The 26701-nt window shown below is 36.6% G+C and overlaps 1 protein-coding gene across 2 annotated transcripts in view; it reads right to left on the reverse strand.

The window, feature by feature from the left end:
- LOC309488176 (uncharacterized protein) overlaps positions 1-26701 on the reverse strand; it is a 146435-nt gene that overhangs the window by 88757 nt on the left and 30977 nt on the right. For both annotated transcript variants that reach the window (XM_082156257.1, XM_082156256.1), the window contains exons 6-8: positions 20277-20412; positions 16961-17026; positions 9768-9891 (exon numbers count right to left, since the gene is read on the reverse strand). In XM_082156257.1, coding sequence (XP_082012383.1) covers positions 9768-9891; positions 16961-17026; positions 20277-20412 — 326 coding nt within the window. The remainder of the gene's footprint in view (positions 1-9767; positions 9892-16960; positions 17027-20276; positions 20413-26701) is intronic.

Below are 26701 nucleotides of genomic sequence, written 5' to 3' on the forward strand. Positions count from 1 at the left end.
ACATAATGTATAAAAAAATACTTTAATATTCATTCACTCAACTTAAAAGACTTGGAAGGAATACAATGTACAACTTGAAAATCCCATCTAATTTCCTTGAAAAGAAGTGTCTTTTTAAGTACAGTAGATTTTAAAAAGCAAGTGAACTGTGTGGGTTAGTCAGGGATAAGTATCATAATAGAGCCTCACTCTTCCTCTGCGTGTCTCTGTCTGTGTCCTTCAAAATTACCTCAATAATGAAAATGATCGATTTCAGATTGTCTCGACAGCGGCTTCCCTTGTGTAAAGCTAAGCAGCGGATAGATCTATTGCTTTTTCATATTACAGGTTTATTGTTTCTATTCTTATTTTTGTCTGCAGAATGTATGGCACAGATGGGGCAGACGGAAAGTCTACTAGTTGAAGGAATTAGCACATCGCCTACAGATCTCGTGTTTGGCAGCGAGACAAGCGGTAGTTGAGCTTAATTGCTGTGTCCTGAAACCCCGGGCCGTGAGCCGACAGGGTGACATTTACATGCTTTGAGAGGCACTTTTGATTGTGGTTTTATGAATTACATGATTAGAGGAGATTTTGCCAGCTATTCTAAGACGCGCTCGAAGCAGATTGCGCTGATTAGCTAGATAGTGCCTCCCAAAAGTCAGGCCTCATGCTAGCTGCGACATTTAGGAGAAGTGATTTACCAGCTTGGCAGTGAATTGTTATGATGAGGTTACAACCTTATGGATTCCTGGAGTGTGTTTGTGATGGAGTAGTGGAGCTCTTCAGCAGAGACAATAAATAAATCATCATGGAGAGAGAAAATTGATTTTTTTTTCTCTCTCTGTCTTTCCCTGACATATTGTGAAATCAAAAAATCGTTGGGAACTTTGAGGAAGAAAGAATCATAAGTAATCAGCATCTCTGACATGAGACAAACTTGATTAACCCTGCTTCATAATGCATTTAACTACACAGAGTGGGCAATCATAGACTATACAGACTCTGTTACAAATCAATTCATTTTCAGCATCTAAAAAAAAAAAATTGTATTGGCCTAATGCAGGGCCCATGTTGAAGTTACAAGGGTGGGCCTTATACCGCTCCCTTCTGGGAAGTAGTTGCAGTCACTGAACAATAGCATGTAGTTAGTTGTACTGAGAAACGCATCCCTTACAAAGAAGTACTGTCGTGATACAATAGTACATTATTGCTAATAGCATGATACTGAATCCATATTCCTATACCTTGGCAATTACATGTATTAAAAAAAAAAAACTACAAAAACATGGTATTACAATGGGACATACAGTATACAAATATTATATTGACAAGAAAGTAAACTAGTGTGTCATTCTTTCATTCAAACTGATAGCCAAATCAGACTGAATCGGTCACTGGTTCAGTTCTTTCCTGGCTCATTTCCTACATCAGCAACAGAAAGTATTATATCACTACACAAGGGTATAAAACTGCCACTGCTCCGATTACACAGGGTTCAAGTTCTTGGCCCACTACTGCTCATCATTTATATATATATATATATATATATATATATATATATCCACTTGGTGACATCATGCATGGACTTCAATGCTGATGACACAGAAATGTACCTTACCACCAGCTCTGATAGGTCATCCCTGCCTTACTCACTCATTGCATGTATCAGGGATATCAAGCATTGGATGTCCCTGAATTTCCTTAAAACTGAAATATTGATGATTGGCTCTGCTACCTCAGTCAAAATGATGGACCTGTCCTTTGATATTGATGGGGTTCATGTTAAGCCTTCTTCATCTGTCCATAATCTGTCCCAAAAAAAACTTATTGCAAGATTACAGAATATTAAAAACTCAGCATTAAGAGTTCTCACCTATGACAGGTGTTCTGCTCACATTACTCCTCTACTGTATGATCTTCACTGGCTACCCCTTTGGCATCACATATTCACTTTAAGATATTACTTCTAACATTTAAGGCATTAAATGGTCTTGCACCCCCATATCAGTCTGATCTACTCTTACCCTTACTGCCCTGACTGGTCCCTCATATCATCTGAACTTGGTCTTTTGTCCATGCCTCGTTTTCGGTTGTCAACTGTAGGTGGAATGTCATTTAGTGTTAATGCTCCTAAATTATGGAATTACACTTACAATACTTATACTTCTTTGTCTACCTTCTAGACTCAGCTAAAACATATCTATTTAATATGTTTTTGGATAATGTGGCTATATGTGGCATTATGGCTAAACTGGTGGGACTGGTGGTTGTCCTGCACCACTTAACAGACGATGAGTGGAAGAAGAATCGTTCCTTCATCAACAACAACAGCTTATTCTATGTGTCATACATCATTATGCCATTTCTATGTCATTGCACATGTCCAGTTTCAGTTTTCAATCTGATCAAGTGTTTACATGTGCTATTGAACGGATTGGAAAATCTTCAAACTACCCCTTACAAAACGAATGTAATTTAAATTGGATTTGGCTAATTCATTTTATATATATATATCATATATATATGGATTTTCTGATTTTGTTGTTATAAATTATATGTCATATAAATGTTCAAAACTCATCTCCTACTCATTATTTTTAAATACTCAGCTGTGCCACAAAAAAACTAGACATGGTCAATATTCAACAGCCCTTCAGAAGCAAACCGCAAATACTGTTTCCATTTGCAGGAGATGGAAGGAGGAGCTACTGTAGTAAAACGTATCATGTCTGAGTGTGTGCGACAATCCTTAAGGCGTCTCACCCAAATGATCATTAGGGAGAGTGAAGGTATTAATGGATCGTGAGCCAGTGAAATATAATAGCCCGACAGACTCACACAGCCCTGCAATGCCACATGCTTTTAGCTTTGTTTCCTAATGCCCCTGACACGAACGTTGACGCAAAGAATCAGTGACCTGAAAAAGGCAGAGCCTGTGCAAAATCCGTCATGCCTTCCCAGCACTCTTTGTGTCAGAAACCCCACCACAGAGGCAAACTGATTAGAGGTAATGGCTATATCCCATCAGCCAACACAAGCCGGCAAAATGCCATTTGCGAGAGTGCCACAGAGGCCTGGCCTACAAACCAGTGGACTTTTCTTCAGCTTTTTGTTGTGATGATGATGCTTATACATATTATAGGCTACATATAATGAAGATCTTCCACAAAGAGATGTAGCGAGACCAAACTGGTGATGGTAAAAGCACCCGAAAGCTAAAATATGTAATGCTCTCTCAATACTGATTCTAGTCTAGCACTATGAATCATTTTAACAACAATTGTTCGTTCGCCAGCCAGGAATTGTCTTCCAGATGAAATATTTCATGGGCCCATTTGAAAGGCATGCCATATGCATCCTTAATGAATCTATATTTCAGGTTACGATTCTCTCTCAGGAGTTAAAGGAGGTTGGTCCAACATTAACAATAAATCCTCAGCTAGTGGCAATTAGGGAACAGCATCTGACATCCTCCAGCGTACTGCCCACAATCCCAACACACGCACGCTACACCTGTTCTTAATTACTGCCGGTCTGCTTTTTTACTTTTATTCATATCGCAATGGAAACTTGGCACACACTTTCTAAAACTATTTAACATCACTGCTGACCCCCACATAAAGGAACCATGGGAAATCTTAATAGTCAAGGCCATAGGTCAAAATTCGGATGATTAACTTTCATGGTTAGCCCTTGCTGGCAGAGGTTGTCATTATATATCGGCTCAGATAATTGGCTCCAGGACATAATGCCAAGGAAGCAAATGGGTTAATGAGAAACAAAAGTATTCATGATAAAGAAAAAGAAAAAAATATTTAAAAAATCTGCCAAGTTCTTAGAAATGTACTCTTTGTGTTCATGTTGGTTTCATATGGTTTTGAAAAACGTATCGATGTATCCATGCACTTAGCAGTGCGCTTTGAACAGAACATGTACGCTACTTTCGGATTGAAATCTCACTTATGATGGCGAAAAAACCCTGTAAAGTCCACTTCAAAGGCCACTAACGGTCAAATTGAATGGACCTCTGAACTGATAAGAGATACATATACAATGAGGAGAGCAGGGGTGCATGAAGAATGGGAAGTAGTAGTTGACGTAGTTGTAAAGTTACTTATAGTCAGTAGAATATCTGTTGGGGTACCATCAAAATAAAGTACTAGCAGATATTAAGTAGACAGTCTACTATTTCTCTAATGAGAGTTAGTTGACATGTAGTTGCAAAGTTACAAATAATTTGTAGAATTTCTAAAGTAGACCTTCAAAATAAAGTGTTACATAATATATTGACAAGATAGTCAACTGGTGTGGTCATTCTTTCATTCAAACTGAACTCTAGAATGTTAAATTGAAGTCACTGCATGCAGAAATTACATATTACATTTATTTTTGTATAAATTAATAAATCCAGAAAAAAATAAAATAAAATGAGTGTCAATGTATCAAAGATGACAACATGCAGGTCACATACTGTACCATACATCCACCAGCTAGGCAATTACCACTGAGATGAATGGGAATGCTAACAGTACGCCCAAACTGGTCACATAATGAAGCCACAACTAATACTGTCATTCCAACACTATGGAGCATTTAAACAGGTAGGCCAATATTCTGCTATCAAACTTCACTGGCCAATGGCATAATTCAGCCACACCCCACAATTAGCACACAATCAACCCCTCCACATAAGAGACGTGATCGTTCCTGGCCTCATTTGAGCAGAAGGAGAGCAATTATCTGCTACTTTATAGTAAAGCGTTAAATTACACCGACTTTAACTGGAGATTTGGTGGAGGGCATTTCATGGATCACTGTAGCATTGGGAGTGTCATGAAAATATGTCGCCCGCTGTTAAACGTAAGAGCCAGTCACAGATGATATCTCATCAGTGGCTCTTCTGCTGCGTCTAGGTGGCATGATTCACAGCGTGATGCAGGAGGGGCCGTCCACGCACCATAAAACACTAACTCATAAATGATAACCGCCCAAATTATAGATAAGCATGGACATTTCAAACAGGGATAATACATCAGCAAGTGTGATTGATGGGATGGAATTTGACCACTGATGAGACGGGGTTGAGAATTACTGTCAGCTAGCTTACTGACCAGAGCCTGGGGGCAGTCGTGGCACTTGATGAATGGCTTGCTGTGATTGAACAAAGCATTGCAGTGTAGCGCCAGCCTAGCAGCATAGCTTAAAGAGTAAAAAGAGGAGTTTAAGGTGAATTTGACCCAAATGAGATGCCCACGGACCACTTGCAGTCCAAAACTGTAAAAGGTTCTCTGAAAATCAGAAGTAGGAATCTGTTTGGCTGCATGGAAATGATAATGTTTTCAAAAAGTATTATCCAACAAATGCTTTTTGCAAGCTTATATGATACATCTATACCATCAGATGGGCATCAGTACAAGAGAGCTTATGTGTGTGATTTAGAGTTGTCAAAAAGAACTGACTTCGGTACCAAGTCGGTACTGAAATTTTTAAATGTGACGCTTTGAGCGCTGTGATACATCAATGATACATCTCTTCACCGAGCGCTTACACAGATACAGACGGGAGAGTTTGAAAGCAGACCGGTCCGCTGATAGACGCCTGCTTGTACTTTCAAACGGTCCCGCACCTGTTTTTTTTCTCCAAACACTTTCAAACACTTCCGTGTGCTCTCAAATGCTCCCGTGCGTTGATCATTGTAGCCAATCACAGACATATCCAATGAGCGCGTGAACACAATAGCCAATCAGAGGTATTGGATCAAAAAAATTAAAATTTCATTACCGACTTGGTACCGAAGTTGACAAAAAGTTACTTTGACAACTCTAGTGTGATTTAAAAAAAAGAGTTGTGCATTTTAAAAATAACAATAATAAAGTTTGTTGTATGTTTTACAAAAAATTTACTCAGGGCCACACTCTAAAAGGAAGTGACTGGCCAATAAATTGTCCATTATCACCCAATACAATGAAAAAATAAAACAACAACAACATGGTGCGAATATATAATTTGTGCTTATATAGTTCCCTTTCGAAGTGGAACTCAACTTTGCATCTTTGATTGATTCTACAGGGGACGCCATCAGTGTGACCGGTGTCTGAAGCGTGTGTAAACACACGCCAATAAAACATTGGTTGATGGCAGTCCATAACGGAGCGGCCCTGAGTATAAAGGGGGTGCCTGAATATTCGGCATCAACACTTTTTGTCTTCAGGGGACGCTTTTTTTGTATGTGCGTGTAGGACTAAATACCCCTGGTGGAGCGCGTTCGACTCCTCGAGGAAGCTGGATGTGCTCATTTCGATGCATACGTGAGACTGAATGAAAGAGACTAGTAAGAATCTAGCCTTTAAATGGGAGTGCGTTTGGCTTTCGGGAGAGCTGAACAACATTCAAACAGTATTCCAAAAACACCCAGCACACAAAGATATATATATATATATATATATATATATATATACACACATATGTATGCTGGGTGTTTTTGCAATACTTTTTGAATGTTGTTTCTTTGTTTTGAGTCTATTTTGGTGTTTATATAAAGTCACAAAAGGTGCTTACATTACTGTTTTTATTTACTCACTGGTTTAAACACGTTTCAGAACCATATATATATATATATATATATATATATATATATATATATGGTTCTGTATATGGGTTGAAGTTCCAGCAATATATGATAAGGTCTTTATAACGATCACTGTGTAAAAGTTAAGGTGACTGTGAAAGTCAGATGCAAGTCTTAACTGTCTTTAAGGAGTCAAATGATGTGGAGGTTTGATGGTAAATGAAATCCAATGAAGTAGATGACCGTCATCAAACATATAGATTTCCCATCAAAGGAAGTCCGTAGCAGTAATAAAACTGTAGCTACATCCAACCATGAACCTCGTAGTAGTACTCAATGTGGCAAAATCCCAACCAGGACCACAACGTTGGCACAAATACTCATTCAGCAGATACAGAAAAGTCCTTCTACAAAACACAACATGCCTCCTGTTATTTATCTGCATAAATCCACTATATTCAATAAGCACAAATACAACATTTCACCAGTAAATAAAACATCAACATGAACATATACATTTTACTTACAGTTGAGCATGAAACAGAATGTTTCCCAACCAGGACTTTGTTGAGATGATAATTTCTTCTACTGCTCAGTGCTCACCTGTCTCTTTATCTAAGCACAGAGGTCTCACTAATACCCCTAGTGGTGAGGAGTGTAATTGCAGTTTAAAAAACGATGTAACTGACAGGTGTCTACATGCTGATGTCGTTTTCCATAGCGTCAATCCAAGACGCAGTGTATCATTATCTTTCTCAGGGAACCATGGTTACAGTCGAAACCTGATACATTTTGTTTGAAGTATTAATGTAACTACCAAGTAAACTAGACATCCAATTTAAAAAAAATATATAATCCAATGAATTCAACAAAAGTGAAAGTAAAGACATTAACGTTACAGAAATTATATTTCAAATAAATGCTGTTAACTTTCTATTCATCAAATATCATGGTTTCAACAAAAATATTACTCAGCACGACTGTAAATAATAATAAGAAGAAATGCTCCTTGAGCACCAAACAAGCATATTAAAATGATTTCTGAAGGATCATGTGACGCTGAAGACGGTGTCTTCTATGCAAATTGCTCTCATTCATTTTTTCATCATTCATTTTGTGTCACGCGACTCTCGTGTGGATTTACTACATGCAAACCCAGACAGAAATTCAGCTTTGCCATTACAGAAATAAACTACATTTTAAAATATACTGAAATAGAAAACAGTTATTTTAAATTGTAATAATGTCACAATGTCACAATATTACATTTTATTTTTACTGTATTTTGAATCAATTAAATGCAGCCTTGGTGAGCATTAGAGAGTTCTTTCAAAAACATTAAAACATTGTACCGACCTAAAAAATTTGAATAATAATGTATAACTGTGAAATAATGTTAATTATGATCAACATGTACACACATTTTAGCCATTTCCATTGTGTTTTTCTTAACGACAGATTGTAGATTGATGCTGCAATTAGAAGTCATTTTTTTCCAAGCAGGTACCCACTATTTTAGACAAACCCACCAATTAAAGGCCATGTTAAAATAAAACTGTGGTTGGTCACATAACTGTGACCAAAACTGTGGTTGGTCAATATGTTGCTCAGACAGTCTCTTCCTGTCCAAGAGAATGAGCTGTAATGTGGACCACACTTCCAATCTGGCTATGTGAGACTAAAACTATTTGAAGTGTAACATGTTTGCTCTAACTTTTTATTTCGTTGCTGGTTCAAATGTGCTTATTATCAAGGGAAAACTGTTAGTTCTTCCCTTTAGCTGAAAAGAGCGCTGGGATCGTTTTCTGCTGTCCCGTGAGGTTAGTGTAAACAGGTCACCAACTCACTGAATACACCCCAGAGCTCCTTGTCTTTAAGGACAACACATCCATGGTGGAGAACTCTCAAGACATTGCACTGAAAAGGTTAAACCATCTCAGTATTAAAAATGATACGTATAGTAATAAACAATTTTTTTCCTGTTTTAATAATCCCCCTATTCCTGCCCTCCAAGACACTTCAATGCACCTGTTTATTGCAGTTCTACATTTGAATAAAACCTCTTGAAGTGTGAGGTGTCACTCACAGATCAGAGTCAGTATATTAAAGGTGACACTCTCCTCTGGACTTATTGGAGTGAAAGAACATGCAACGTCTCACGCACACACATATACACACAGAAACAGCTCTTCAGAAAGCATTATCATTTCGTAATTATTGTTCATTGCGTCTACAGTGTCACATCTTTTCAAATATTTCAGTTAATTATTTTTTGTCATTTGTGGCTCCTTCACAGACTAATAAGAAACTCATTCTGTGGGCATAATTACCAATAATAACAGAAAAATCTAAATAAACACTAGTTTTTTTTGTAAAATATGTGAATATTTAAAATAATAATAATATTAACAATAAATGTTTCTTCAGCACCAAATCAGCATATTAGAATGATTTCTGAAGGATCATGTGACACTGAAGACTGGAGTAATGATGCAGAAAATTCAGCTTTGCCTTCACATCAATAAATAACATTTTAAAATATAATAAAATAGATTGTAAATCGTAAATGGGGTGGTGTGGCGCAATGGATAAGACACATGCCCTTGGTGTGAGAGACCCGGGTTCAAATCCACTGTGAGACACCAATGTGTCTCTGAGCAAGACACTTAACCCCTAGTTGCTCCAGAGGCGTGCGACCTCTGACATATATAGCAATTGTAAGTCGCTTTGGATAAAAGCGTCAGCTAAATGAATAAATGTAAATGTAAATGTAAATGTAAATTGCATTGCAATGATATTTCACAATACTGAAGTTATGTATTTTTGATCAAATAAATGCAGCCTTGGTGAAAATGAGAGACTTCATTAAAAAAAAACCTTTGAAACTGTTGAACAGTAGCGTAGATACATGCATGTGGATATCATATCACATGAGTTGTGATTTTCACTTTTTTTATGGTGGCCCAAATGTGACACACAATAATTGAGAAATCAATTAAGAAATGTATGAATCACCTGAGAAATCTATAAACCAATGAATAAAAATGTATATAAATAACAATTTCCAGATTTCATTAATCACACAAAAGAATAAAACTGCAATAAAAGTCAGCACAAAAAACAAATCAACATTTTATATCAAAAGTTGTTTCATATGTGTAGCACAAGCAAGCTAAATAAAAGGCTAAATAAATCCATTTATGAATATTAAACTTACGGTAATAACCAGCAGGATTCCTTTGAGGAGCGTCAGCAGTGACGTGATGGGCTGAATGATGACTTGGGCCAGGATAATACCCAATGAGAGCGTCCATGTAAATGCAGGGATCACGTAGATATGACTGCAGAAGAAAAATCAGGCAAACAGTCATCTTGTCCCCCATTGTTTTAAATTACAGCTTCAGTAACTCCAAATAATACGAAACACCACCTCTCAAAAAATTACAGACTGCAGTGAGAGGAAATGACAACAGCACAATACAATTGTAAGACAAGTATTCTTTACAATTTCCCTGCAAAACATAGACTTAGCCTCTCCAAATCACATCGTGAATGAGGAGAACACATTTCTCCTCTCTAAAGAAAACAACAGGGGGCAGGTAATTGTTTTGAAGTGTCTGTCTCTATCTGATGAGAGTGCTGTCTGATCCAGTGCTCCATAATACAGTGAACTTCACAAATGCTTATATTATTCTTTCATTGTAAAAATATGCTCAGAAGACTAACACTGTCAAGAAATATATGCATGATCACAAAGGGAACTCAAGGGCATGGGACAGGAACTCAAATGCAAGACTACAGTGTTTAAAGGGATAGTTCACCCCCCAAAAATTATCCCATTCCCCCCAGTAGAATGTCTGTTGGGGGACCATCAAAATAAAGTGTTAGCATATAGATACATTTTTACAAAACCGTTCCATTTTTATGCAGCCAAAAATGATTACATGTTCTTTTTATTTCCTCATTTCCTCAAAATCTTCCCAGCATGCTTTCATATGATGAAATCTCAATTGTTTCATCAATACAATCTTAAATCTACAGTAGGGTTTTGGGACATTTCCAGTTGCATAATATCTTCCTAGCTTCCATAATAGAATACATTTTTATAAGGGTAAACACATTCTTTGCTATGAGGAGGGATAACTATGGCCCAAAGGGCCTCAGCTACTTTATTAAGTATTTTGAGAGTTTTGCACCAGTCGTCTTATAACATTATTATCTATGTTTGTGGACAGAGGTCAAATTCTATTGTCCCAAAGCAAAGCAAACTTATTTATGAACTCAATTCAGCAAGACCACCATATCCCACAGATAAATATGGGTTTTATAATGGATTAAGAGAACTGTGAATACTCTACGAGGGCTGAAATAACCTATTGATTTGTCCTTGCAGGATCACTTTACACACTCGCGCTCTCTCTCTCTCTGTCTCTCTCTTTCTCTACCCTTGGTCACATGCATCTGCCTATGATGTGTTCTTAATGAAGCATTCAGCCATCGATGTGGTGCAGGCCGCCTTGAGTGGATAATTTTCAGGTTAAGTATTTACTGGGGTGATGCAAAATAAATTACTTTTGTGGGAATAAGTGCAACTACACAGAAATTCTGCAGTGGACATAAAAATCTGTTTTCTGCTGATCACCATCAATTATTATACTTGATAGTATGCTTACATATTTTTGTTTTAATGATTTTTAGACATTTTAAAGAAAAACTCATTTAAACAGAACAGGTGATTAACAATATACTTCAAAAAAGTCCATATTCACAATTTAATATTATTGTTAATATAATATAATATAATAAATATAATATAACATAAAATACTAAATGTATTTTTTCATATAATATATACAAATAAGTTGCACCAAATATTAGAGCTGTTTATTTGCATGAAATAGCACTGAAATAATCACACACAAATGTGGCACAGATGTTCATTAAACTTACATGCATTTGTATATCTAATGTCTGAGGTATCTTAGGTATGTGTGATCTGAGGTAAACAAAAATGCTCAGAGAACTGAACACAATCAGAGATGCCAATCAATCAGAACTTCTATTTACTCTATTGACAAGTCGTAGACTTGAGTTCGGCCCGCAAGAGGAATTCACAACAGAAAAAAAAACAATAAATTGTATCCAACTGCACATAAATTTCTAATGCTTCTGACATATTGATATTGCCCTCTGATATTTAAGATTCTAGGCTTTTACCTTTTTCTGGCTGACCGAGTCCATTTTCATCAGTCAGTCAACTTTGCGGCCCATAGTTTTCTTAATACCACAAAAAGAGGATCAAATGAATAATCGATAAACTTCATTTCTGCATTCTCTGAAGTTTTGAGAACTTCATTAGCACGTTTGCTAGGGTGGATTTGGCACTGATGTGCCCCTGAAAGATGTGGGAATGGCTTCTTACTATGGTATGAGTCTTAAAGCTGCTGAGGGAAGAAAAAACTGAAAAAAAGGAAAGATGTAGAAAGAAAGCAAGAGTGAAAAATACAGAATGACAGTATCCTGCCCCAGATGGGAGTACTGACAGCACACATTTGTCTGTGACATCCAACTCCCAGCAGTCTGGAGACGCCCACCCCACCATCCCGACATCATGAGCCAAAATAAAACAGAATGAAAATATGATTCTCTGCACAATGAGACTACTTTTGATGCTCTCAAATAAAGCTGCTCCATCTCCTTAAACAAAAACGTGAGAGCTATCTGACATTACAATTTTATTATAATGCAATTTTATGTAGTTTGATGCAACCCTATATGATCTTACTCACTCTCATGATATTCAAAACATATGCCTAAAGGAGATGTTCCTGCTGCTCTTTTCAGTAAAAGTGACTGGTGACCAATGGCTTTCAAACTCTGAAAGCAAAAAGCATCATTAAATTTGTGTTTGACTTTTTTCAAGTCTTTGAAAGCCATTTAAAAAAAAGAAAGAAAGAATTGGAATTCATTATTCACTGATAATCTACAATTTGTTTGCACATTAAAATATGGCACGTCAAAGAGACGCAATTTATGCAATGTCACTGGTTACACGACACACGAGAACCAATCAAAATGCACCAAATTTGCATATGGCAGAGGGAGGTAAGTGAAAAAAAAAAAATCATTAAACTAAGCTTTTTCTTCACTTTATTGCCAGTATAAATTATGGTCCCAAGAGTCCTTTCAAAAGTTCATCTAAAGCATGATGACTGTAAAGGCATCATTTATATCCTGATGATCATCTTTCTCAAAGCACAAATATGTAATTAATTTAACTTTAAACACTAATTCATTATTTATGAGGGGGGGAATTTAATGTCCAAGGTTAAGAAATATATAAGATAAATTGATTTCATTCCTCACATAAAGCACTGAATGATAAACCTTTTTCTTTTTTTTAAGAGTGTGGTGTGTTTTAATTAAAATGAAAAACTATCAGGTTAAGAGGTTCAAATAGCTCAAGGGCAAAGAATACAGCAACAGTGGCTTGAATCCAAGGATCATTTCTGTATAGAAAAGTTATGACTAGGATGGATGGTCTGTATCTCATAAATACTTGTTTACAGCATGGTTTTTAATATATTAATGATATTTTCATTATTTTCTTAAAGGTGTCCTATCATACATTGCATTCATTATTTTATTGTTTTTCCTGTGTTCCACTTACAATGTAATTATATTTTTATTGTTCCAAATGCAATCAGAATTTTTCAAGACCATTATCTGATCTTTAGAAATAATCCAAGGATTTGAGAATGAATTTGTTTTTCTATCTTCATTTCAGTGTAGGAAGTTTTGATCTTGATTAAGCCAATTTGATTTATCTTTCTACACCTTTTAAATTGAAAATTGAATTTATATTTTACAAAAGATAAAGGCATAAGAAACAAAACTTACTGAAAAGAAAAACAGCCAAATTTGAATAGGTTGCAATTATGACCATCTTTTAATTGAATTATGACACCGTATGCTACGTTTGGAGAGGATCCCGTGTCTGCTTATGTAATTTTTCATGTTAACTACCAGTTCTAGAACTGAATACTAATGTTCACATAAGTTTTCTCAAATCTTTTTCATCACTCAATGAATGGGTCATTTGTATTAATGCATTGGGGACGACGACGATGACACACATGCATTATATTGCATTGCATATAATGTGTGCTGGTCAACTACTCTAAAATGAAGAAACCCCTAGAAAACAGTAAAAAAAATTATAATAAAAAAACACATAGGAACATTGTGTACATTTAAGATTGTATATTTCAATATCCAAATATGATACTAAATAACACAGGGAAAAGGGCTTCTATTTGTGACGTACTGTCTTTGGATTTGAACATTGCACATTTTAAACAGGATAAATGTTAGCCAATACAAACATATTTATAGAAAACAGTTGACAATGAATAGACAGGAGTCCAATAATAGCATAACGAATCACTTATTCTAAAAAGAATATCAAATATAAGTTAGACGAATCCGACATAAAATGAGGGCTGTGTTAACTGTAAAATGTCCGTCATTTAACGAATTTTAAAAACACGGATGGATAATACAAAATGCTTTCTGACATTTTGACAGAAAAAAACAAGCAAGGCTACTTTTTAATCCATAAGTAACTAACGCGCTAGTTTTCATACAAAATAAATATGTAACATAATTAGGTACGTTAGTTATTATTAACACAATAACGTAACACATGAAGGCTACGTTTCTCAACACTGAGAGTGAATAAATAAACACCCGTTTCTCCAGACTCGCGCTTATCAGTAATCCACAAATCACATCACTTTCATAATCACTAAGCCATAGCGATTACAAATTTATTAAGATTTATTGTTCAGCATTACTTGAGCATTTTATTAATGATGTCTTCCTCTTTTCTGAGTGACCATGAATAACGGAGTATTTTAAGATAATCCATGCGATCCGTGTGTTCATCGAATCCATAGGATTAAGTTAACTCAATACAATATTTTAACTTTCCACATCCACCCCAGGCCGTTGACCTTCAGGAGTCAGAAGTACCGTGACTACTGTACTGTCCTCGCTTATGAAATCAGTCAGTCGGCGGGCCGCGGGAGTGGAAGGGGGATCGAGCAGGATTCTTTATTGGTGTCGATTTTCAGTCTCTTTAAATGATAGGCCTTACGCATCTGTCAATCATCCCCGCTTGCTATTTGGGGAATGAACCCAGTTACCCAGCGCTATGATTGGTCGAACTCTTATTCTTTTGCTGGCCTCTGGGAAATATTATGAGGATTTGGAAGAGGATATTCCCCGTAATCTACTGTCCCCTATGGTCCTGCCCAGCTCCAAATCATCTCCAGCTCCACCTTGGCACAAGGATCCGTTTCCGTCTCGGGCCGCTGAGTCTGTCACTCCACCTCGGCCCTGTCAACCAGTCGGCTCCACCTTGGCTCCTCCCTCTCGGGGCCACCTGGGGCCATCATCCTCACTGCTTCACCAAGCTCCCTCATCACTTCGGCTTCGCCTTGGTCAGTCATCACTCTGTCTGTGCCACGTACATCCTGGCCTTCAGCTGCAATTCGTCCCTCCAGCCCTATGGCTTTATCAGGGTCCACCTTCTGCCTTCATCTCTTCCAACTATCATTGCCACCCTGGTTTCTCTCGTCGTCATCTACTCTTCTGTCAAACCCTTGGCCAGCCCCTCATCCTCTTTTAAAGCCCCCTCCCTCCCTCCCTCCTCATTTTGACTTGTTACTTACATTTATTTTCAACGAAATTACTACTTTTATTCAAATTCGCATTTACCCTTTCCCCGCCAGCGTTTTTGAAAAAAGTTGCTAGCCGCCACCAGCGTTTTTGATCATTTTCACAAATTTGTCATGGCACCCAGAATATTTAGTTATGAATGAATATCTGGCATACACTATAATAAAAGAAAGAAGAGAGCCTCTGCAAATATAGTTTTTTTTTTATTATTCTAGCTTATTGCATTCTTTTTTTAATCAACACTTGAATGTTGGTAAGTTTAATAAAAAAAAGCAAAATTTTAAGCAAAAAGCTGAGAACACAAGACTCCATCAACACCCCCAAAGCTACCCAGTCCTATAGCTTGTCCTGGTTCGACATTTCATTCTGTAACATTAGGCAATTTTGATTTATATGCTGTTTAATGTTGATGATCACATTATTTTACACATACACAAGCTTACATGTGCTGTCGCTTGTTTCTGTTTCTTCAAGTTTTTTGATCAGGAGATATACAGTATAACAGTGAAAACACGGAAAACCGGAAATTTCCGTCAATAGCGGGGAAGTATTGTCTCATAAATGATAGAAGGGAAAAAGTTGTAATGATAAAAGTGATGGTAAAGACATTTATAATGTTGCAAAACTTTTTATTCATCAAATAACATTAATAAAAATAATATTAGAATGATTTCTGAAGGATCAAAACTGGAGCAAACGAGTAAGCTGAAATTCAGCTTTACTGTTTTCACTGTATGTTTAACCCCCCAAAAAAATGCAGCCTTGGTGAGCATAAGAGACTTTCTAAAGCATAAAAAAATCTTACTGACCCCAAACCTTTGAACTGTAATGTACATCCAGTCTAATCTACATGGAACAAAACTTCTGTAGTACTTGTATAAACTGTAAAACCAGTCAGATTTACAGAACAGAAAGTCCTGTCACTGCATGTGAAACTCAATATCAAAACAATGACAAACAATGGGTGAGTAGTTCGCTCCTTGTTGCTTCATCAAAAATTATACTGGAATAATCTGTGGCGCTAAAGGTAGGTTTGTAGTTTCCTACAGTCCAACACACACACACACACACACACACACACACACACACACACACACACACACACACACACACACACACACACACACACACAAACACAAACACAAACACACACAGCCATGCTGCTTACACAGGCCACCTGGTCATTTGGCTGCCAAAATAAATATGAAATGGGTTTTATTCAACAATTTTCCAGATATCAAAAGTTGTTTAGTTTCTCTCACAATACATCACAGAGAAGAACATTTTTGCTTGTGTTTTTGCTGTGGAAAAGCATTAGGAGATCAAACACCTCACAGGCACAATATAATGAGAGAATTTCCAGCCCTGCTGTAACTGCATTTATAAACATTACTCAAACTGAGCCCATGATTTGACTGACAAGCAGAGAATAGAAAATCTGGGCTTGAAATTGAACATCTAGAGAATAAACAATATGATTGACTTGGTGTCTGTCTTTGAGATAACGTAAGAATAAAGAAATAAAGGCCCCCTTTTTAAAGAAAGTATAAATCAAAGAAAAGCATGTGCATTTATTTAATCTGACTGAACAAAAACAGATCTTGTGTGCAAGCCTGCTCTGAACATTTATTAATGTTACATTAAAGATTACAACCTAAGGCAGCTCACCTGGTATGAAAAAGTGCAGCGTAGGCCTCACTTCCCGCCAGGACGTAACTGATTCCAATGGACACACTGTTGAAGACACAGTTCGTTATCAGCACTCATTACAATAATGACAGTTCATATTAATGAGGAGCTGTCAAGGACAAATCAAACAGGATCTTCCATTGCTCCAAATCAAAGTTGGACAAAGCCAGATATTTAATCTTCGTAAGGGTCATTGTTCATTGTACTTTTGACTATTGAAACTTATGAAACTTCTTCAAACTTTAAACATCAATGTTAAAACATGCATCACATTCTGGAAAAAAGATCAACCTTAAAGTGAATTTTGGTATCATATGTAATGGTTTGGATATTTGATATCGTGTGTGATGGTAATGAAGTTGTCCACTTTTTTGAAGAAAAGTTAGATAAGCCTTGGGCTTGCTAACATAAAAGTTAGATAGCAGTTAATTAACTGATAAAACCTATAAAAAATACAAATTGTACTCAGAAAGAATTAACAAAAAAATTTATTAGTGGAGCATTTTAAGTCTCAGATACACACAACCAAAACATAAAAAATTAATACATTTTGGCAAAATGAGGAAAAGGTAATTAAAGAGACATTTTAAACTAGAATGACAGCAAGCTATTTATTTATTTGTTTATTTATTTAAAGCAAGATCTCCTAATTTAGTCACAAATTAAAAATGGGACCTTTCAGAATCTTTGAGTTTTGCATTTAGGCACTAACGTATAATGTTGAATGTTAAATGTTGAATCAGTCGGTCTAAAACATGTAGCTGTCTGTGTGAAATAACTACAGATGGAAAAAGATAGGGAAATAGAAACCTTGACTTGCACCATCATACTGGACAATGCTGTGTGGATCTGTGCTCCTTGACTGGTTAGAGAACGCAATCTGTCATGGAAGCACATTGATCGAGGGCTAAGCCTCTTGAACACAATGAGGAGAGAATCAATTGGATGTGTGTTAGCCAAACCTGTCTAAATGCTGATAACAAGGATTTTTTCCATTCAGTTGCATGACTGAGCATGCAGAGCATTGCAACAAATGATGCCGTGTTAAGTGTCAAAGGCATTTCTCAGTAATGACCACTGATGCCCTTAGTGCTCTTTCCCAGTATAAATCCCAACAAAACTCATGCATTTTGGATTCTCTATTTAGTTTTGCAATACCATTCACATAGAGGACACCGTTATAGTTGTCACAAGAAGAAATCAATTTTTGCTTGAAAATCTATCAAAGAAATTTATTTATGCTTGTTAAAAATACTTCAACGTCTTTCAAAAGTACCCCAAAACTTTAGATTTGACTAAAGTAAAGAAAAAGATGAAAAATAAGTGGGGGGAGAGCTAATTTACATCTAACATCTGGTAATTAATAACGACTCATTTAAAGACAGACAGATGGGCGGCCATATTGGCGACTAGTACAAAAAGTGGTCGACCATTATTCCAAAGGTGAAATGTTAAAACTGTTGTTCGGGGCAGTGCTGCTGACATTTCACATATAAATAACACCACATTTTATGGCGGCCCAGAGAGCATAACTTAAAACCTACTTAACGCTCATATCCAGAGAGGATGTTTGTGCATGTACCTCCTCAGCAGAGAGCAGCTTTTAACTACTTTCTCAGTCCCAATGACTTCATTAACCTTTTTTGTTGATCAAAAACTGAACGAGATGCTCTCCTCAGACTAATTGAAGGGGTTCAGTGACATTTTAGAGGAGTGCGTTTGTGACACATTTATGAGAGTGTTTTTCACAGAATCTTCTTTATAGCGAACCCTGAAATGAACACAAAGATCTGAGAATGACCGAGGTCATGTGGCACCGGCTGTTAGTTCTTTTTTTTCACCAAAAAGACTTTGAAAGTATAACATAATTTGGATTTATTATACTTTCTGTTGTTGTTTGCAAGCCTTTTATGGAAACATCTATTATTGCCTCTGGTAAAAAAATAGAATGATAGAAAAACAGGAAGGCAATGAGAAAGAAAGATTGATGAAGTTCAAGAACTTATAATAACACCAATGTAGAGTACAAACCATTTTGATGCTATTTTAGTAAGACATGTCCCCTGTTACTAAATTAATAAACAAGCCTTATTATTTTTATATTTATTTATATGATTATCACTGAAAATCAATATATTTTGCTGCATCTTGTACATCTATATTATAGTCAGAGGAATGTTTATTTATATATAATATTTATATGCGATTCTTTTTTTTAAAACTGTACTCTTATTTTTTATGATTTTTTGCATTTATTTGAATATATCCTAGAAAGACTCATGCATAAACATTTATGACACTTATTCAAAGCTTTTTTTCCTTTTACTAATAAAGAGCACAGAAAATAAATAGGGAAAATACACGCTGCTTCTTTCCCTAAAGCAGCATCTCTATGAGTTAATGATCTTGTCTGTTTACCTCAGGGCACTCTTATACAAAAAGAGCTTTTGACTCGGAGCCAGTTCACCATTAACGTGAGCTCACAAGGCCAACATCATGTTACAACACAATTTAAGAGGCCAACAAAAGTACAATAAGTTTACAGTACATGGCAAATTACAACCCATAGTATCAAAGCTCTACATGAAATTTATGAATGCTGTCCAGTGTTTCAAGGCTATAAGTACCCAAATTGGCATAGGGCAGAAACTGTATAAAAACACAACGAAAAGGGTGTTTTAGTTTAGTATTTAGGATGCAACTTAAGCAGCTTTACAGTATTAAACAGGACAAACAGTGTCAGCATCACATTCAATTAAAATGACAACTTAAATTTCTACTATAAAGCAGTGTGTTAATGTTTTTACTCGCATCTGACCTCGACAGACTGAACAGAAGAAAGATTTCCACATCAAAAAAGATTTTCAGAGAAGTTTTTCACATCAAAGGAGGCGGAGCTTCAGAGCCACACCTACATATTACGTAAATGCCATGGACCAATGGTAGATGTTTGAAGCTCAAAAATGTTTACCAACTGGAAGTTCGCTTTGAAAAGCTGTTTTGAACTCCTGCAACAAACTCCAAATTAACTTTTTGCATGATTTTGTTTAAAATGACATCACACCAGTTCATTCTTCAATTTCACTTGAAGCATATGGTTGCCTTAAGTTAACAAATGCAGGTTACCACTTTTTACAGTGTAGTAAAACTGTTCTTCGAACATTGTCTTTCTGGTGAAACTTGTTAAGCAGCTTTACCAAAATCATGCTATGCAGAGACTAGTAACCAAAAAGACAACATATGCTGGAGGTTAGCTATGCTTTTTAGTCCTCAAAAAGATATGAATGAGACTCACAACTGAAAGAGCAGAACAAAGCTGAAGGCCCGGCTGGTGTGCTTGCCCAGGAAGAGAACTCCCAGCACGTGCAGATTTGGCTGGAGGTCCTCATCTTGCCTCCGTGCTGTGATGTCCCTCTGCAGAAGACCTGCATCTACAGAAAAAAACAGCATCCATTTTAGATACATAACCATAGACAGAGGAAACGGCAGCATAATTTCAGTTAGCATGAAACAGTTAGTGTCCTGATGTCAGCAGATACATAAAAGTCAAGACATAGCTATATATAGGAGACAGAGAAACCTATATCATCTTATATGCTATGTACACTACCGTTCAAAAGATTGATATTGGAACGATTTTTTAAAAAGTTTTATGTTCACCAAGTCAGCATTTATTTGATTTAAAAAAACAACTGTAAAAACAGTAATATGATAAAAAATGTAAAATAACTTTTATATTTTAATATATTTTAAAATATAATTTATTCCTGTGATGACAAAGCTGAATTTTCAGCAGCCTTCAGTGTCACATGATCCTTCAGAAATAATTCTGATATGTTGATTTGGTGCTTAAACATTTCTTATTATTATCAATGATAATAAACAATTATGCTACTTAATATGTTTATGAAAATCAGTAATCTTTTTTTTCAGAAATCTTTGATGTTTTTTTTGTTTTTGTTTTGTTTTTAAATAGAAATTGTATGTAACATTATAATTGTCTTTAACGCATCCTTGCTGAATAAAAGTAATAATTTCTTTCATTATTTTTTTTTTTTACTGAACCCAAACTTCTTTTTGACAAATCAGTTATTTCAGATTACAGGATAGAGCATTTTATATTATTTTCTAGCGAGAAAGGTAGGTGTTGATTTCCATTTGCATCTCAGGAGACAATCTTTGAGTAGATTAAGATAAACACTATTTTTGTGTTTTAATGTTTGACAAATACTAACTAAGAATTGACTTTGACCTATAAGCATCCACAGAACCTGAGTTCACCAAGTGCAACATGTTCCTGGATCAACATCTTTAATCAGATTTGATTTGAAGATTGCAGTTAATGTTTAGTTTAGGCTTACAACCAGCATTAGGTTCTTCTACATCAGTGTTATTCATCCATCATTTCCCACTGATTTTATGGATAAGTTATAGGTAGGGATAGGGATAGGTTTAGGTTTAGGGGTAGGGATATTGTTAGCATTACATTTTCGGACAGGAATGTTGTTCCAGGATCCACAAAATATGTCGATCCAGGAACGCATCTAACTCGGCAAAATGAGGACGTGCATTTTGAGGAAGGCCACTTTGTTTCCCATAGGAAACATTTATTAGTTGACAGCATTTGCTGCCCAGTGGCCAGAACGGATGGGCCTGACAAGCCCCTGTGTCTGCAACAGATGAGCAGAACCATCCATCAACCCCTCTGAGGTGCCACACATCACTCCCAATGCAAAGTTCTGCCATAATACCACAACACAGTGCCCCTCTGTATGATTTTGACACACTAAATAATGAATCTTTTGAGAGAGAAGTCTGAGAAACAGAGGGAAAACAGAAGTGAATGAATACGGACAGAGATAAGAGAAGTGTTCAGCAATGAAGAATCAAATCGGAACAGCAGGGATAATTCATACCACTGCACTCCCCTTCAGACCTCAACACAGCAGCCTGCAGGAGCAGACAGAGCCAAACTCTTCAGCAACACTCACACACCCATTATGCCGCACACCCCCCAAGTTATCAGTAAGGCAGCTCTGTTCTGTTCGCTGGTGATCAAGAGAGTCTAAATGCTGTCTAGAATAACAAGAGCAGATTACGTCAAGTACAAGTGGAAAACACAGAGAGGTGAAGAGAGACAGTGAGAGGAGACCAAGGCAATTTGCCAGCATTTTTAATATAATTAATATTTCTCAAGGTGGGTTTATGTACATTTTATGGAGAAAATAAAAAAAGGAAATGATTTAATCTCCACTATTTATATATATATATATATATACAGAGTGCGAATTACACTATGATGTAGACTACTTTCTTTGACCCAAACATCTTGTTTTGATGTCCTTCAGGGGGATCAAGCCTTCTTTATAAGAATGCACCGATATGCCGATAACCAATATATTGGTAAATCTAATATATACATCTATATAAATAAAAAATGTTAAGAGCCTGATTACAAAATCAAAAGTTTCACCAGTAAAAGCCATGTTCCAATCATGATTAAAATGTTCTTATGTTAATAGCCTATATGACAGACTTGCACTGCACGTTGCACGTAATTTTCCTTTTTTGAAGTGATTCCAATCATATTTCAAGCAATTCAAAACTATCATGGTGAACAGATCATGCATCTGAAGTGTCTAAGCTGAAGGAAATAATCCATTATTTTTATCGGCTTTGATATATCAGACACATTTTCTTATTGGGCTGATAACATTAAAAATGAACCGATATCGGCCGATACCGATATGGTGGCCGATATAACGTGCATCCCTACTTCTTTAGGGGGGGTATTTATTTATATATAAACACAACAACTCTCCACAAAATTTCCACTTAAGAGGAGACTGATGGAAAGATAACAAGAAAAACAAAAAAACCTTTTTTGGAAAGTAATAAATGGTGCTGCGCTCAGTATTACATTCACCTGTCTGAGCTGATCTCCCGAGGGAAAAAACAAACACAGACCCATAACAGATGTTACATATAATTCTGTTGACACAAGCACCATTGATATGATTATATTGAGTCAGAAATAGATGTGAATTAGATAAATATATGGTGCAGAAAACATTCATCTGGATGCGTTTCTAACTCCATCTAAAAACACAGAGCGCTCAAAAGTATCGCAGAGTTTCTACCTTTCATTAGGATGACGAATCACTTTCCAAATCGTTTATGTCAGTCAGCCACCAATCTCCCTAATGATGCTTTGGCACACAATCTGATTGGATTTTTTACATTAAGTTAAGACTACTGTACCTGTACGGCACAAATGACAAGGGAATGGGCTGTGGTGAGTAGCCGGCTAGAACATTAATTTCTGAGAGGGACCCATCTGCTTGCAGAAAGGGATGGCCAAGTAATTAGGATCGAGAGCTGCTAGAGCTCAACACCTGTCAAGGATACGTTGCAGCTCTGAGTGTGTGTGTGTGTGTGTGTGTGTGAGAGCGAGAGAGAGCGAGAGAGAGAGAGAGAGAGAGAGAGAGAGAGAGAGAGAGAGAGAGAGAGAGAGAGAGAACAAGAAAGAGAGAGAGAGAGAGAGAGAGAGAGAGAGAGAGCAGCACAGAAACATCACTATGCTAGAGGTGAACTTTTGAGGGTGAATCTACATCATGACAACAGTCTCCAATACTGCCAGCGTGGTCAGACATCCACCTACTGTTTGAGAACGATTAGAGAAGCGCAAAGCTCGGTTAACCCGCACACAAATATCTTAATATGCCATTTCTCAAAGCACCTGTGTACCAAAAAGTCAAAAATTGGAATTTAGTCGCTTTCAGTTGCAGTATTTATAATAAATGATTTATCTGTGCACATCATCATCATCATTTAAATTCATGAGCTCTCATAATCTTAAATTAAAATAACTTCCCTCTCGCAACATCTCTTCTCTTCTCTGATGACGTGTTTACTTGCACGAGGGCGGGACAACCTGTCACTCACATGACATCACAGCAACAGCAAACCACAACGATCCAATCAATTCCTGATGGGCAAAATAATGTCCCCCCCCCCCCCCCTACAGTTTTCTTGTTTGAGAAGCCATTTCACTCAGGTACACGTCACAATAGGGAAGAAAAGACTATCACAACTTGTGTTTCATGCTGACTTTAAGAGATGCAGATGCCCCAAAGAGTATTTTAACAATTTTGACACACTTAAAGGGATGGTTCACACAAAAATTCTTCACAGAACAACATTCTGTCATCACCATCATGTCATTCCACACTTGTTTTGTTTTTTTTCTGTGAAAACCCTTTTGGTTCTTATGTTTCACGTAATTTAATGCCAAACATCAAATCATCAATGACATTTGATGTTATTAATGTGTTGCCATATTTGATTTGGGCTATTAATCAGTGATTTGATTTGTGAGTGATTTAAATTTCATTCTGTTCATCTTGGAACATCATTAAAGTGATCATATCACTTCTGAACAAAACTGGAGTTCCTATTGATGTCTTTGGAGCTAGAAACATTCATACCCCACCACAACATTCACTGTATGAACAAAATCAGCTGAGATATTCTCCAAACATCTTTTGTGTTCAATCAGCATGAGGGTGAGTAAATGATGACAGCATTTTCATTTTGGGGAGAACTATACATTTATTAAAAATGATTGAATGCGATTTCATTTAATATCAAAACAAAAAGTTTGTTAGGCTTCAAAATGTAAAACAATGGATAGTGTTAAGTGTTAACAAAATGTAAAGACAACAATTGTGACAATTTGAAACTTTGACATCAGCTTCTGAGAACCCCAGAAATGTGAAATTGGTCCAAATGTGCAGTTTTTATCATTTGAGAATATGGACCAAAATCATTCTCATATATCCTTTACTAGTGACTTTCCTGAGCTGTGACATAAAAGGCAGCAGGAAAACATAAGTTCACTTTTTATTTTATTTTTTTTATTTGTCAGAATACATCTGTTTGTCAGAGGAGAATGGCGTCTTTTGTGTCCAGATGGTGTAGACATGGTCTCTACCAGCATACGTGAACTGTGCAATGACATAAACTAGGCGTTTGGCTATTTAAAGAGAAGAACAAAGCCTTTGATATGTTCCAATGTCCTGTTTCAATTAGAAATGTCAACACAGAAAAGAACATTATATTTGTTAAACCATTTCAAAGCTTGCTGAGGGATTCAGTATCCAAATGTTGCCCCTAATGTCTACTTACTGTCCATCAGTCAAATCTGGAATGCAATTTTTTAGAAAAACTCAAGTTCTTCACACAAATTATTCAGAAATATCCCCTACAAAACTGAATCAATGTCCAGCTGTAAACTTGGAGCAAGACTTAACAATATTTCCCTTTGCAGATAGAAACAGTAACATGCAAGTCACACCAAAAAAAAGAAACATGAATATTTCAAAACAGTTGTCATCACGTCTATCTCTGAAAATGTAGGATGACAGCCAGTCTTGAGGGAGAGACTGTGATAGGAAGAGCAAGAGAAGGAGTGGGAGAGCGAAAGAAAAATTTGTCTATCTAAAAAAAGAGCTTTGTAACTTGATATATATTGCATCAGAGTTGTAGATGCTTCTCGTGGAATATAACACTGATCTTCCAGATCATCAACAAAGCTCCTCTTGTCTAGGTGGATTTCTTTCAAGGTTTCTGTGAAAACATATTCTTAGAAGGTGCTTAGAAGTCCAAAGGTCAGGATCATATGACCATAAATAGTATTTATGTAGTATGGAATAATCTAAACTTCCTGTGGAATAAATGGGTTTGTCATGATGCTTGTAATGCTTGCAAGTCACAAGACAATGAGGGATTGCAAAAAAATTAATAGAACTTTGAAAATAGTGTGATATTTTATTTCATCAGCAAAACCGCTGTAAATATGCTGTGAATATTAACTGTCTCATCAAGCTCTACCAAGCGTACTAGCTGATATATAGATGAAAATGAGTGGCGAGTCCAATAAAGAGTCCAGTGGGAGTGATCAAGCAAATGGCACTTTGCCACCGCATTTACTTTTGGACACAGTCTGCTTTCAGAATTTTTGCTGAGCACAACTGTCTCTTTTAAACTAGAAATAGTTTACTATTGCTTAGAATCTATCACAGTTGTTGAGCCATTTAGTGATATATGGCAAGGTCAATGCAATCATAAAACCACTTTATGACAAAAATGATAGCCAAAGTTTCATCAAAGGTAACCAAGCAACACTGTGATAAAGAAACAAGCACTTGTACACATTAGCCGCTTTTTCACTGTTGGGCCAGTGCGAGCCAGGGCTTTCAACGGGTCAGGCTGGACGAATTTGCTCAATGCAAATGTTTAAATTATGATTTTAAGCAGTATATGGACACTAAATACAGACTAGCAGCTATTCTTCATTCTCTTTTTCCTTGTGGGGCTGTTTACACCTGGCCACTTCATGTGTTTTCTAAGAAAAGACCAGGTGTAAATGCCCTCCGAAACGCATTCGAGGCGGATTTGAATCCGATCGCTCAAACCACTTCAGGAGGTGGTCTGGGCCGCATTCCACACGAAACTGGACAAGTGTAAATGCATCTGGTTGTTGAAACCACATATGTAAATTGTACTCCTCCCAAAAATGATAAAAAAAATAAACGTGTGAGAGCGTGTTATAGGTTATGTAATGTTATAGCCAGATATGACGACGCTACTGGAACACGCGTCACCGCAGATGAGAAGCTGAGGATCTATTCATTAGGCCAATGTGCAAACTATCGCAAA

This window comes from Leuciscus leuciscus, assembly GCF_965113295.1.
Source record: "Leuciscus leuciscus genome assembly, chromosome: 23".
NCBI classification, from domain to species: domain Eukaryota; kingdom Metazoa; phylum Chordata; class Actinopteri; order Cypriniformes; family Leuciscidae; genus Leuciscus; species Leuciscus leuciscus.